The 16,323-nt window shown below is 39.5% G+C and overlaps 1 protein-coding gene across 3 annotated transcripts in view; it reads left to right on the top strand.

Annotated features, from left to right (window-relative positions):
• The window catches only part of casp3b (caspase 3, apoptosis-related cysteine peptidase b), a 52,951-nt gene extending 37,647 nt beyond the window's left edge, over positions 1–15,304 (top strand). The window contains exon 7 of one of the 3 annotated variants that reach the window (XM_072257727.1): positions 13,134–15,304. In XM_072257727.1, coding sequence (XP_072113828.1) covers positions 13,134–13,360 — 227 coding nt within the window. In that variant the 3' untranslated portion in view covers positions 13,361–15,304. The remainder of the gene's footprint in view (positions 1–13,133) is intronic. The other 2 variants (XM_072257726.1, XM_072257728.1) reach the window with 2 other exon arrangements.
• The last annotated feature ends 1,019 nt before the right edge of the window (positions 15,305–16,323 follow it).

Raw genomic sequence — 16,323 nt, 5'->3', positions numbered from 1 at the left:
ATTAATAGCATCCATAAACTCATAAGGAAGCTCAAATCACAGCTTATGGGGGTCAAAGATGATTTGAGACTCAGGACAGCAGGCGTTTACAGGATTCCATGTAAGTGTGGAGCAGCGCATATTGACCAGATGGGACGCACGTAATCTTGCTTCAAGGAGCACAGGAGGTGTATCCGTTTGGGTTACTCAGAGAAATCAGTGGTAGCAGAACATTGCATTCACCATGGCCGTAGGATTGACTTTGGCAGAAAACTACAGTGCCACACTAGTGGCTTTTGGAACTATCTGATGAAGGAAGCTATTGAAATAAAACTAGAGAAAAAGAATTTTAATAAAAATGAAGGTCTCGCTCTAAGTGAGGACTGGAATTCGATTCACAGTGGAAACCTGAATGGTTGAGGACTAACCAATTAGGCAGGATGGATGACGGTGGTTTCAATACCACTGGACTAGACATGCGCAGGCATCATCCCTGATGAAGGTGGTTGAGTTTGTTATTGAAGTGTCGGTTAAAATCAATACCTGTACCTAGCTGGAAGCTCAAGATCAGTTTATTCATCTGAGAGTTGAGTCCCAGAACAGTAACTGTTAAAACTCTTAGCAGCTACCAACTACACATAGGCAACCTAGACTCTCATTCCTACATCTCTGACTTGTTTATCACTTGCTTTATTTGAACCAGTTTGATGGTTAACTGCTTTAAATGATCATGGGTAACAAATGTTTGCAGGCCAAAGTTTGCATGACTGTACTAAATTGCACTATTAAGTTGCTCCTTAGCGTAGATAAGTGGCAGAAGAATCAATGGGGAATCATTGGGGGTGTGAGAGTGAATAAGTTGCAGGGCAACAGAAAATGGGGAGAAAGAATAGGACTTGCATGATTGCTCAGTTGGGAGAACTTTAAATACTGGAAGTAGAGTCAGATATCCTGGGTGTAGCTTTTATGTAAGAACCTGCTTAATAAATATTTATTTGTAGATGAGTTAAAAATCAAATGAGGACTTCCCAACAAAAATAAGAAACTTGAACTACTCAGCATGAAAGGCAGCGACTGTGGAGAGGACAGCTGAAGTTTCAAGTCAACAATCTTCCTTCAAAGCTAGAAGTTTACAAACATATTAATTACAGAGAAAAGGAAGAGGTGGAGAGATCAAAGGAAAAGTCTGGCAGTGGGTGAAGACCAAGGAAATCTCCAGAGACTGAATAGTTTAATCCTCAAACTGGATTATGGATATTGTTGGAGTCAGCTGGTAGAAGAAATTGAATTTTTAAGAGAAATAAAAGAAAACAAATGTATACAGGAGATAGGGAAAGAAAATGTCACATCAATAGTGAGGCACAGGAGAGAGCAGTTGCTGGAATTCAGCAATAAAAAATGCCAGCAAAGCCCAGCAGATGAGGTCACATCTATGGGGAAAGAGAAAAAAGCCTGAACCACTTCTTGATTTACTGTATAGGAAGAAACCTATAATGTAAGCATTCTTTCTCTATAAATATTGCCAATGAGTTCATTTAACACGGAAAGGTACAGACAGGAATGAATACTTCAGTGCGCAATGTTTTTCCTTACCATTATGCCAATTTAAACTAATCATATCTGCCTGCATATAAATTCATATCCCTCTTAATGTTGCTAATGTATCAGGTTCAAAGTACACTTACTATCAAAGTATGATTAGTCTCCTTACAGACTGCCACAAAACAAGAAACACAAATGAATCCAGTTTTAAAAAGAAAAACACATACACTGAATGTGCAGAGAGAAAGAGAGAGAGAAAACACTAATTGTGCAAACAAAAGAAAGCAGCTTCCATCATATCCCTTGGCAGTGTGTTCCAGACACCTACAGTATATCACTCTATGTAAAATAAAATTTGCTTTTTAAATTTACTGTAAACTTTTCCCCTCTTGCCTTTAAAACTATGACCTCTAGTATTTGATATTTCTACCCTGAGGTGACTACCTACTATCCATGTCTCTTATAATCTTCTCTACTTCTATCAAGTCAGTCCTTCAGCCTGATGCTCTAAAGAATACAATTTTGTTCAACCTCTCCTTGTAGCTGATGCTCTTTAATTTAGAGAATGGACTGTTAAACCACTTGTGCTCCCTCTCCAAATCCTCCACATCCTTCCTGTAATGCAACATGACTTTCCAGTGATGAAGCAAATACGCTATATGCCTTCTTTGCCACCCTATTTATTTGTGTTGCCACATGCAGGAAAATGGACTTGTAGCCCAAGATTCCTCTATACATCAATACTGTTATTTACTGCTTTTATTTCTGACTGTTCTATACCCTGATGTATTCCTTGACAATTTTCCTCACACATCAGTTTTTGTTGTCTGCAAACTTGCAGCCACTTCCCACCAAATATTTGTCCAAATCATTGAGGTGTTAGCATCTCTGGTACAGACCATAAGTCAGAATCATATCCTTGTACTACTACCTTTTGTCTCAAGCCTTGGATCTTGGGTGCATTAGTCTTCTGGATCAACTTACTATGAGGGACCTTGTTGAATGTCCACATAGACAATATTCACTCCCTATATTTGACACTTTCCCAAAAGAAAAAAAAGTTATAAGCTTCCCCTCTGGTCAGCCATTTTTAATCCTCTCCCCATTATCATTCCAACATGTTGGTCCATGGCCTCCTGAGACCACCCTTAAATTGGAGTAGCAACATTTCATTCCATGCTCAGCTCCAACCTGATAGCATGAATATTGATTTCTCCAACTTCCAGCAATATTTCTCCTTCTCTCTTTAAATCCCTACTCTGGTCTCCTTACCTCTTCTCACCTACCTATCACCTCCCTCTGGTACCCCTCTTCTTCCCTTTCTCTCATGGTCTACTCTTCTGTCTTATCAGATTCCTTCTTCAGCCCTTTACCTTTCCTACCTATTATCTCCCAGCTTCTTATTTCATCCCCCCCATTCATCTTGCCTGAAATATTCATTGTTTATTCATTTCCATAGATGCTGCCTGACCTGCTGAGTTCCTCTAGCATTTTGTGTATGTTGCTCAAGTTTATAAGACATGATCTCTCCCCCCCCCAAAATAAACAGCTTTGCTGACTATCCCTAATAAACCTCTGCTTTTACAGATGTGAAAAAATCCGATCCCTAAGAATTGTAAATAATTTTCCTACTGCTGATGTAAGGCACACCAGTCTATAATTTGTTGGATTATCCCTATTGCTCATTTTAAAAAAATAAAACAATATTAACTATTGGAAGGGAATTAGGAAAGCCAAGAGGGGACATGTTAAGTAGGATGAAAGAGAATCACAAGGCATTTTATACATTTTTCCAGGAGTAAGAGGATAACTAAGGAGAGAGTGGGACCACACAAGATAGAAGGGGTACATTTGCTCGAATGTGAAGGATGTGGGTGAGATCCTTAATGAGTACTTTACATTGATATTTACCAAGGAGAAGGACATAGAAGATAGAGAGATCATTGCTGAGAGTATTAATATGCTAGGGCATTTCGAAGTAAAGGAGAAGATGGTATTGGGTCCCTTAAAGAGCATTAAGGAAGGGCCTGATAGGATTTGCCCCAGGTTATTGAGCAAAGCAAGTGAAGAGATTGCTAGAGCCTTGACCAATATAGTTGTGTCCTCCTTAGCCAGAGGTGAGGTCCTGGAGTACTGGCGAGTGGCTAAAGTGTTCCATTATTCAAAAAGGTAACCAGGATTAATTGTGGAAACTATAGACCGATGAATCTCATGTCAATGGTAGGGAAGTTGCTGAAGATAATTCTTGGGGATAGGATTTATGAGCATTTGCAAAACCATGGCCTAATTGGGGAGAGCCTACATAGATTTGTGTGGGGTAAGTCGTGTATTACTAACTTAATTTAATATTTTGACAAGGTGATGCAGGTGATTGATGAAGCTAGAGCTATGGATGTTGTCTACATGGATTTTAGTAAGGTACTTGATGAGGTCCCTCAGGGGAGACTCATCCAGAAGATTAAGGTGCATGGGATTAATGATGAATTGGCTGTTTGGATTCATAACTGGCTTGCCCAAAGAAGACAAAGGGTAGTGGTTGAAAGAACTTTTTCTAGCTTGGGGTCTGTGATTAATGGTGTTCTTCAGGGATCTGTACTAGGACCTCTGCTGTTTGTGATGTATATAAATGACTTGGATGAAAATGTAAGTGGGTGGGTTAGTAAGTTTACAGATGATATGAAGATTAGTGGTGTTCTGGATGATGTAGATGTGCGGCAAAGAATACAATGGGATATAGAACAGTTGCAGATATGGGCAGAGAAATGGCACATGGAGTTTAACCTGGCTAAATGTGAAGTGGTGTATCTTAGTAGGTCAGACGTAAGTGTTGAGCAGAGTGATCTTGGGGTCCAAGTTCTTGGGTCCCTGAAAGTAGCTACACGGCTGACAAGGTGGTTAAGAAGGCATATGGCATATTTGCCTTTGTTAGTCGACGCACTGAGTTCAAAAGTCAGGATGTAATGTTGCAGCTTTATAAAACTCTAGTTAGGCCGCATCTGGAATATTGCATACAGCTCCAGTCACCTCATTATAGGAAGGATGTTGAGGATTTGCAAAGGGTGCAGAAGAAGTTTACAGGGGGTATATGCTATAACGAGAAGTCACACAAACTTGGTTGTTTTCTGTAGAGCGGTGGAGGCTAAACAGAGATCTGATAGAGGCTTAAGAGATTGAGAGGTATAAATAGAGTAGGCAGTTTCTTTTTCCCAGGGTTGAAGTGTCTAATACCAGAGGAAATGCATTTAAGGCGAGGGGGTTAATTTCAAAGAAGATGCAAGGGGCAAGTAGTAGGTGCCTGGAATACGCTGCCTTAGGTGGTGGCAAATGCAGATACATTAGGGACTTTTAAGAGATGTTTAGATAGGAACGTGAATTGAGGGAAATGGAAGGATATGGACATTATATAGGCATAAGGGATTAGTTTAGTTGTCTTTGATTATTAATTTATTTGGTTTGGCACAACATTGTAGGCCGAAGTGGCATTTCCTGTGCTGTACTGTTCTATGTTCTATTCCGCTTGCTGTGACCTTGCCTGTGGTTAAGGAGAATACAGGCATCTGTTAGGGGCTCAGTAATCTCCTTTCTTGCCTTCTCAATAATGTGGAATAAATTCTATCTTGTTCTGGGGACTTACTCACTTTAATGTTCACTTTACTACTATTAAACAGCTAAAGATAATTACACTCTCACAATTTTATACATGCATTTTAAAAAGTATGGGGTTTCAGGGATAGGGTAGGAAAACTTCAGAACAAAGGAGGGAATTTATGCCTGGAGTGAGAGGGAGTGGGTGGGATACTAAACAAGTATTTCACATCATTATTTTCCAAGGAGAGTCGTAGGGGATAGTTAGATCATTAGATTATTAACGTAAATGACATTTCACTGTACAGTCCCTATAAAAAGTATTTATCCCTCCCCCACCTTGGAAGTTTTCATGATTTATTGTTTTTCAACATTGAATCACAGTGAAATTAATTTGGCTTTTTGACACTGATCAACAGAAAAAACTCTTGTGTCAAAGTGAAAACAGATCCCTACAAAGTGATCTAAATTAATTACAAATATAAAACATAATATAATTGATTGCTTCAGTATTCACCTCCTTTAATATGACACACCACTGGTGCAGTTGATTGGTTTTAGAAGTCACATAATTAGTTAAATGAAGATCTGTTTTTGGAGACCTGTATGCAGTCAAGCTGTTTCAATTGATTGTAGTAAAAATACACCTGTATCTGGAAGGTCCGATTGCTAGTGAGTCAGTATCCTGGCAAAAACTACACAATGAAGGCAAAAGAACACTCCAAGCTACTCTGTGAAAAGGTTATTGAAAAGCACACATCAGGAGATGGAGGCAAGAAAATTTCCAAGTCTCTGAATGGAATACAATTAAGTCAATCATCAAGACATGGAAAGAATATGGCACAGATGCAAATCTGCCTAGACCAGGCCGTCCTCAAAAATAGAGTGACTGTGCAAGAAGGGGACTAGTGAGGGAGGCCACCAAGAGACCTATGACACCTCTGGAGGAGTTATAAGCTTCAGTGGCTGAGATGGAAGAGACTGTGTATGCAACAACTGTTGTCCGGGTGCTTCACCAGTCACAGCTTTATGGGAGAGTGGCAAAGAGAAAGCCACAGTTTGGGGGGGGGGGAGGGGGAACTCACTTGAAATCTCTGCTAGAGTTTACCAGAAGGCATGTGGGAAACTGAAGTCAGCTGGAAGAAAGTTCTACGGTCTGATGAAGCCGAAATTGAGCCTCTTTGGCCATCAAACTAAACACTAAGGTTGGCATAAACCAAACACCGTACATCATCAAAAACACACCATCCCTACTGTGAAGCATGGTGGTGACGGCATCATGCTGTGGGGATGCTTCACTGCAACAGGCCCTGGAAGGCTTGTGAAGGTAGAGGGTAAAATGAATACAGCAAAATACAGGGAAATGCTGGAGGAAAACCTGAATGCAGTCTGAAGAGAATTGCGGCTTGGGAGGTGATTTGTTTTCCAGCAAGCCAAAGCTGCACAGAAGTGGCTTAAAAACAACAAAGTTAATGTCCTAGATTGGCCAAGTCAGAGTCCAGAACTCAATCCAATTGAGAATTTGTGGCTGGACTTGAAAAGTGCTACTCATTCACAATCCCCTTGCAATCTGACATAGCTTGAACAATTTTATAAAGAAGAATGGAGAAAAATTGCATCGTGCAGATGTGCAAAGCTGGTAGAGACCTATCCACACAGACTCAAGGCTGTAATTGTTGCAAAGGTGTATCTACTACATACTGACTTGAAGGTGGTAAATAATTTTGCAATCAATGTATTGTGTTTAATAATTGCAATAAATGTAGACCAATTTGTAGAAATTTGATTTCACTTTGACACAGAAGTCTTTTCTGTTGATCAGTGTCAAAAAAGCCAATTTAAATCCACTGTGATTCAATGTTGTGAAACAATAAAACATGAAAGCTGCCATGGGGTGTGAATACTTTTTATAGGCACTGTATATTTCAATGTACACATGATAAATTTGAATCCTGATGTTCTAGGGCAGGGGTCCCCAACCTTTTTTGCACTGCGGACCGCTTTAATATTGACAATATTCTTGCGGACTGGTTGACCCAGGGGTGGGGGGTGTAGGGTTGCCAACGGCCAAGAGTGGCAGTCAAATACATTGTGTTTACTCCGAGAGAGACTACAATGACCATGAAGCCTTGCGCGGGCACCATTGCGCATGCGTGTACCTGCCGATTTTTTTTTCTCTCTGCAAATCGTTTTTGGCGATTCTGTTCGGGAGGGGGTGTTAATCACGACTGGAATATCGGTGATAAGTGGCTAATACATTCAATTTCGTTTTTAAAAGGGTTTATCCAACGAATTTAATGTTAAACACACAGCGCCTATTTTCCTCACATGAATATAGTGATAAGTCAATTATCGGGGGAGGACAGGGAGCTTGAAGTGTTGAACGAACTTCCAGTAGAAGTGGTAGAGGCAGGTTTGATATTATCATTTAAAGAAAAATTGGATAGCTGTATGGACAGGAAAGGAATGGAGGGTTATAGGCTGAGTGCAGGTCAGTGGGACTAGGTGAGAGTAGCGTTCGGCACAGACTAGAAGGGCAGAGATGGCCTGTTTCCGTGCTTTAATTGTTATATGGTTATATAAGTCACTTATACGTCAATAGCATGATAACATTTTAAGTAACGTTTGGATATTAAACACACAGCACCTATTTTCCCCGTATGAACATATAAAATCATTACAACAGACCAATATCGCTGAATCAGTGGGAACCCTGGGCTTGTTTTCCTGCAATAAGACGGTCCTATCGAGGGGTGATGGGAGACAGCGATACTCGAACCGGGGTTCCTTATGTCCAGTCTATTCCGCAATTTAGTTTTCGTTGCATTCATTGCAGAAAACTCCGCTTCGCAGTGATATGATGTTGGAAATGGAAGCAACGTTTTCAATGCTTTCGTGCCTATCTCAGGATATTTAACCTTGACTTTGATACAGAATGCTGGCAGAGATGTTATGTCAAACATACCTTTCAGCCCGCTGTCATTTGCAAGCTTAAGGAGTTGATCTCCTTCCCACACTGACACGGATGACGTGCGGGTAATGACCTCGCATGCGTAATGACTCAACAGAGCGTGAGAGGGAATGAGGAAAGGTGCACCTGACTCATATCGCCAAATCAAATCATTTCCTCGCGGCCCGGTAACACATGCTTTGCGGCTCGGTTCTGGTCCTCGGCCCGGTGGTTGGGGACCGCTGTTCTAGGGCATGTTGATATCAGAGTGGTGGTGGTATTGCTGGTTTTGGATGTAGAAACCATAGAAAAACTACAGCACAGAAACAGGCCTTTTGGCCCTTCTTGGCTGTGCCGAACCATTTTCTGCCTAGTCCCACTGACCTGCACACGGACCATATCCCTCCGTACACCTCTCATCCATGTATCTGTCCAATTTATTCTTAAATGTTAAAAAAGAACCCGCATTTACCACCTCGTCTGGCAGCTCATTCCATACTCCCGCCACTCTCTGTGTGAAGAAGCCTTCCCCCTAATGTACTCTTTAAACTTTTCCCCCCCTCACCCTTAACCCATGTCCTCTGGTTTTTTTCTCCCCTTGCCTCAGTGGAAAAAGCCTGCTTGCATTCTCTCTATCTATACCTGTCATAATTTTATATACCCCTATCAAATCTCCCCTCATTCTTCTACGCTCCAGGGAATAAAGTCCTAACCTATTCAACCTTTCTCTGTAACTGAGTTTCTCAAGTCCCGGCAACATCCTTGTAAACCTTCTCTGCACTCTTTCAACCTTATTTATATCCTTCCTGTAATTTGGTGACCAAAACTGAACACAATACTCCAGATTCGGCCTCACCAATGCCTTATACAACCTCATCATAACATTCCAGCTCTTATACTCAATACTTTGATTAATAAAGGCCAATGTACCAAAAGCTCTCTTTACGACCCCATCTACCTGTGACGCCACTTTTAGGGAATTTTGTATCTGTATTCCCAGATCCCTCTGTTCCACTGCACTCCTCAGTACCTTACCATTAACCCTGTATATTCTACCTTGGTTTGTCCTTCCAACGTGCAATACCTCACACTTGTCTGTATTAAACTCCATCTCCCATTTTTCAGCCCATTTTTCCAGCTGGTCCGAGTCCCTCTGCAAGCTCTGAAAACCTTCCTCACTGTCTGCTACACCTCCAATCTTTGTATCATCAGCAAATTTGCTGATCCAATTTACCACATTATCATCCAGATCATTGATATAGATGACAAATAACAATGGACCCAGCACTGATCCCTGTGGCACACCACTAGTCACAGGCCTCCACGCGGAGAAGCAATTCTCTACTACCACTCTTTGGCTTCTTCCATTGAGCCAATTTACCACCTCTCCATGTATACCTAGCGACTGAATTTTCCTAACTAACCTCCCATGCAGGACCTTGTCAAAGGCCTTACTGAAGTCCATGTAGACAATATCCACTGCCTTCCCTTCATCCACTTTCCTGGTAACCTCCTCGAAAAACTCCAATAGATTGGTCAAACATGACCTACCATGCACAAAGCCATGTTGACTCTCCCTAATAAGTCCCTGACTATCCAAATGCTTGTAGATTCTGTCTTTTAGTACTCCCTCCAATAACTTACCTACTACTAACGTTAAACTTAACGGCCTATAATTTCCTGGATTACTTTTCGATCCTTTTTTAAACAACGGAACAACATGAACCACTCTCCAATCCTCCGGTACCTTACCTGTAGACAGCCACATTTTAAATATTTCTGCCAGGACCCCTGCAATTTCAACACTAGTCTCCTTCAAGGTCCGAGGGAGCAGCCTGTCAGGTCCCGGGGATTTATCCATTTTAATTTTCCTCAAGACAGCAAGCACCTCCTCCTTTTCAATCTGTACAGTTTCCATGATCTCACTACTTGTTTCCCTTAATTCCATAGACTTCATGCCAGTTTCCTTAGGAAATACAGATGCAAAAAACCTATTTAAGATCTCCCCCATTTCCTTTGGTTCCGCACATAGCCGACCACTCTGATCTTCAAGAGGACCAATTTTATCCCTTACAATCCTTTTGCTCTTAATATATCTGTAAAAGCTCTTCGGATTATTCTTCACTTTGACTGCCAAGGCAACCTCACGTCTTTTAGCCCTCCTGATTTCTTTCTTAAGTATTTTCTTGCACTTCTTATACTCCTCAAGCACCTTATTTACTCCCTGTTTCCTATACATGTCATACAACTCCCTCTTCTTCTTTATCAGAGTTGCAATATCCCTTGAGAACCAAGGTTCCTTATTCCTATTCACTTTGCCTTTAATCCTGACGGGAACATACAAACTCTGCACTCTCAAAATTTCTCCTTTGAAGGCTTCCCACCTACCGATCACATCTTTGCCAAAGAACAACCTGTCCCAATCCACGCTTTTTAGATCCTTTCTCATTTCTTCAAATTTGGCCGCCTTCCAGTTCAGAACCTCAACCCTAGGACCAGATCTATCCTTGTCCATGATCAAGTTGAAGTATGTCTTGAAGTATAAAATGTCTTGGGATTTTCCTTGATCTTGTTCTCCAGTGTGTTTCATGGATCATTTTAGCCCTCTAGCCCTCAGTGCCTTGTTTAAATGCTTCTCTGGTTCATTTATCCTTCAGGTATCTTGTTCAGTTTTAGTTTCCCAAACCTTTCAAATACTTCCATTTCCTTTTTGACTGAATTTGCAACATCTCTCATCATCCAAGATTCGTGAAACTTGGCATCTTTGTCAATTTTCCTCACAGAAACATGCCAGTCCTGATTTATAACCAGCTAATATTTAAGCAACTTCCACATGCTTGTGAGCTTTGCTTCTAATCTGCTGTTTGCCAGCTCCTAATATTGCAGCTTCATTGTTACAATTTGCCTATCCTAATGTAATACTTTCTCCTGAGATTCTGTCTTATCCTTATCCACAACTACTTGAAAAATGGGAGTTATGATCACTGTTCCCAAAATGCGCACCCAATGAAAGTCTGATCACCTGGCCAGGCCCATTTCACAATGCAGGCTCTAGTAAAAGATCCTTCCATGGTTGGATCATCTACATACTTTTTCAGGAAACCCTCTTGGATGAGTCTACCGAATTCTGACCTGTCTAAGCCTTTGGTGTAGTGGTCGCCAACCTGTCAATCGCGATCAACTGGTTGATCTTTGAGACTTACCCAGTAGATCCCAAAAAAAATCAAAAATAAATACACGAATACTGTTGTAATGTGAGCATTATAAAAGTAAGTAATACTTATTAGGATAATGGTAATATAGCAATACTTTAGCTACTGAAAGCTGTTTGTAAAGAGAGATTGTTTCCGGGTTGTGGGGTTTTAGTTCCGTTCTTTCTGCCCAGTGCGCATGTGTGTAGCTCCCCCGCCATGCACCGCGTTTTCAGCGTAGCTTGTGCTGCATCAAAGTGACCAATTAGATTAGATAAGAGTACTGACTGTTGGAAACATCAATATACGGCACTCGCTCGTGATATCCCGATAGCATGGCCGAGGCTCCATGAAAGAAGGCGAAAACATGCAAATTCCATCCAGAACGGAAAGAGGAATTTCTGTTTACCTTGGTGAAAGACAAGTGTGTATGTATGTTGTGCCACCAAACACAAGCACTGACTAAAAGAGGGAATCTGGAACAGCACCTCAACACCAACCACCAGAAATTTAAAGACACCTACCCCCCCCCCCCCCCCCGCAAAGAGTGCAGTTCATGCCAGGAAAGCTGAAGAGCTGAAATCGGGGTTGAAGGCCCAGCAATCATTTTTCACAAAACATGCTTCTCAAAATAAGGCTGCTATGGAAGCATCATTTCGTGTAAGTCACCTTTTGGCTAAACACAAGAAGCCTTTTACAGATGGCGATTTATTCAAGGAAACAATGGCCATTACTGCAGAGACTGTTTTTAATGACTTTAAAAACAAAAACGACATCACAACTGCAATACATAATATACGGCTTGGCCCTGCAACAGTGACAAGGAGGGTAGAGTCACTGTCAGAGGACGTGGATCGACAAGTGTTAAAGGACTTGTCACTCTGTGAATATTTTTCACTATAGTACGATGAATCCCTGGATGTAATGCAAACAGCTTAGCTTCTTGTATTTGTCAGAATGGCTTTCCAGGATTTTACAACAAAGGAGGACTTCCTCACTCTTTTGCAATTAAAGGAGAGGACGAGAGGTGAGGATATTTACAATGGGTTTAAAAAATGTCCGTGAAAATGACATCCCCATTCATAAACTGGTGGGGCCCCAGCAATGCGCGGTGTGCGCATTGGTTTTATAGCACTAAGAGTCAGTGCCTACTTCAGGTCAACTTATCTATGTGAAATTGCATTTTCACAGATGGAAATTATTAAATCTAAGTATAGGAGCTGTCTTACTGACAGACAGCTCACAGACTGTCTCAGACTGGTTGTCTGTAGTTATGAGTCAAATTTCAGGGAACTAGCAGAAAGTATTCAGCCCCAGTCATCACACTGAGTGCAACAGTCAATTTTTATTCATTTATTTTTCGTGTTGAAATAAAATTAAATAATGAATCTTAGAATTAAAGGTGTGAAGTATTGTAATATTCTTAAAGAAAGACAGCTATGGCCTGTTTGATATGCTAGTTGCAGTGTTTTCTTGTTTGAGTTAATTTGAAAGTTTGACAAAAGTATTTTGTGTAATTCAAATACAATTAGCCCAAATAAAAGGCCTCAAATTGGAAGTACAATCTGAGCTGGTTTTTTCTCTAAACGATTTAGTAGGTAGATCATGCCTTTCACTGAGGTCGAGGTAGGGGATCGTGGGCTTAAAAAGGTTGGTGACCACTACTCTGGTAATAAGGCAGCCCTAGTCAATATTGGGGAAATTGAAATCGCCCACCGTAACTAACCTGTTGCTTTTATATCTTTCCATAATAACCCTACATATTTGGTCCTTCTGTTACTTGTGTGAAATCTTTAAGTGCAGTTGTGTAGATATTGCATTATAGTTTTATTTTGAAACTTTTTAATAATCTTAGAGTAATTCAGTTATATGTTTCTCTTTTTCAGGTTATTACTCTTGGCGAAATACAGCTAATGGTTCTTGGTTTATTCAGTCATTATGCGATGTACTGGATAACTATGGCAAAAAGCTGGAACTCATGCAACTGCTCACCAGAGTCAACCACAAAGTGGCACTAGAATTTGAATCTAATACTGATGCAAAACACACCAGTGAAAAAAAACAAATCCCTTGCATTATTTCTATGCTAACAAAGGAATTTTATTTTACTTAAGACAGCTGTGGAAATGTATGAAAATTGCTGAAACTCTATGCAGAATTATTTCAAAGATAATTTTCTTACACTTTATAATTCACCAGTCAGTAGAGAAATAAAGAAATCAAGGTAACTATTTGTATTGTTTTGTACCGGTTACTTTGATTCTGAAACCTCAATTTATTAATTGGTTAAAGACGATCTCCTGACAATTTTGAAAGTTATCTGTGGGTTTCATTAACAACAAAGTGCTAGGTTTTAAGGACATGTTTTTAAATTTTAAATGGACTTCATTACAAATTTAATGGAAAAGTTGCCTTTGATAAAATTGTGAACATACGAATATGAAGATCATTATTTTTGCTGTTTTTCATAACTGGTTAAGCAGCTAGATGGTTTATTTTCACCTCAAAATTGGCATTTAAAGCTGTGGTCAACAGAAATGAATACACAAGTCCAAATGATCTTCTGTTGCTATTTTGTGCAATTTTGATCGGAGAGACGCAGAGCTAGATTTTACTGAACTGAATATATCTGGACTAGTTTGGTGTGTGGTTTACTGTTTTATGTTTTGTGTTTTTACACTTTTTTTGTGCTTTTTGCGTTTTTTTCGTATTGTGGGTTTGATTTACTTTGCATGGGTTCCATGGTTTTCATTCTTCGTTTTGTGGCTGTCTGTAGGAAGACAAATCTCAGGGTTGGATATTGCATATATACTTTGAATCTTTCAGCATGTAGAAATAATGCTAAAATGTTAAATTGTTTAAAGACTCTATTTCAAGTTGTTAAAGGCCCAAACTTGACCCTAGTTCCCGATAAATCTCATGGCAGTATTCAAATATAGAATTCCCCAGATATCTTGGCGAACATTTATTCATGGACCAAATTTGATCTTCATTAATATCAGTAAAGTAATTGATCATTTATTATGCAGCCATTTACAGGATTGGCTGCCATGATTAAGTACATTATGGCTGCATGTAATTTTATTGGCTGTGAAGTATTGTGATATTTTTGGGTAATACATGTTGCTAAATAATTGAAACTTGAATATTTGAGTAAGGGCCTACTTGACTAATTGTTCAGCAATTGCATGCCCAACTTCTCAAGAATTTTTTTTTGTTATCCACCTTAAAAGTTGGTGGTGGGGGGGGGAAGGGTTCTGACCATATTATCTTCAAGTACTAAAATATGCAACTCTTGCTCTATATGCAATTCTTATAACATAAAGTCAGACTGCAGCCCAAATCAATCATACAAATCTGTATCTTTCACAGTGTGAATAGATGGCCCTAGTGTCTGATTAGCAATACTGAAATCTTTAATAGGTAAGGTACAATTTGAAAATAATTTTTGGTAGATTGTTACCCAGAATTAATTGTTATTATGTACTGATTGATGAGTATAAACAACCAGCATGTGATAATTTGTTGATTTGATGTTCTGTACCTTTTTCTCCTTTCCATCCTGTGGAGAGAATGGGAAGCGTAGCCGTTGACTATGATTCAGTGCCTTCCCGTCGTGATAATTGATATCATATACTGTATATTTACTAGTATTTCAGCTGTAGGTACAGCAAATACACCCGTGCATTGCTATCAAAAATTGCTTAATGAATACAAATTGTATCTCTTCAAATTTTCAAGCATTGTCATTGTTTACTGGAAGTATACTATTATTTGTTAATTTAACAGTAATTAAATTTCAAAGTTTTTGGTAGCTTTTGAATTAAAAAGGAATATTGATGACAAACCCTAATGCAAAAGATATTCATTATTTTACCTGTTTTGAGCATTAAAAATCTATTTATCTCATGCAGACTTTCTTACTGTGCTTAATATTACTGTAATACCAAAATGGTTTACTTATTTTTAGTGCACTAGTCTGTCATTTGCTGTATTACAAGCATTGAAATTTGAGCTATATAACCTATTTTCACAAGACGTATGCTGGGAATTTCCAACTAAAAGCAATTCATATTTGTAATTTTATTAAATTCCAATTTATTTTAGATTTTTGAGTTTTTTTCAAATTAATTACATTAAGGAAACATTTCATTACATTAAGGAAACCCATACGAACAGAAGAAGTAGGAGTATCCATCTGGCCCATCGATCCTGCTTCACCATTCAATATGATAATAGATCTGCCCCGGACTTAGTTTTACCTCCCCATTACCCTTAACTTCCCTTATGTACAAAAATCTGTCAAGTCTTAGTATAGTTGCCCGGGAAGCAGTAGAGATTACCTCATATATTTAATGAGGTAATCTCTACTGCTTCCCGGGCAACTATACTATTAATAAATTGAAACTATAATAAAGCCATAGCCTTAAATAAATAAGTGTGGGAGCTATTGGTTATTTATATCCTTCACCCTCATCAACATGTAGACCAATAATTTAATCTTTAGTATAACATCCTTATTTCCTGTACAGTGGCATTGATTTACAAACCCAACAGAAATGTGAATTTATTTTTTTTCTCAAATCCCTTCTAGAATTGGGACCAAAATATTGATGTTCCTTGTTACCCTGTTTCTTAAATATTACATCTCCAAATTAGAATCAGATTTATCATAGACTTATGATGTGAAATTTATTGTTTTGCTGCAATACAGTATAAAAACAAAATTGCTGTAAATTACATAAGTAAATAGTGTGAGGAAAAAACAATGAGGTGGTGTTTTCCTGAGACTATTCAGAAATCTGATGGTTTGGGGGGTGGAGGGGGGATTGTTCCTGAATCGTTGAGGGTGGGTATTCAGCTCCTTGACCTTCTCACAGTAATAGTAATGAGAGGAGGACATATCCCTGATAGTGAGGGTCCTGGTTGATAAATCCACTTTATTGAGACACTGCCTTGTGAAGATACCTTCAATGCTGGGCAGCCTGAATTTCCAGTCTAACTAGAGACACAGAAAACCTGCAGCACGATACAGACCCTTCGGCCCACAAAGGTGTGCCGAACATGTCCCTACCT

The sequence above is a fragment of the Mobula birostris genome, chromosome 5 (genome assembly GCF_030028105.1).
Source record: "Mobula birostris isolate sMobBir1 chromosome 5, sMobBir1.hap1, whole genome shotgun sequence".
In the NCBI taxonomy this organism is placed as follows: domain Eukaryota; kingdom Metazoa; phylum Chordata; class Chondrichthyes; order Myliobatiformes; family Myliobatidae; genus Mobula; species Mobula birostris.
Note: the sequence above shows the minus strand (reverse complement) of the source record. Positions and strands in the feature narration are given on the sequence as shown.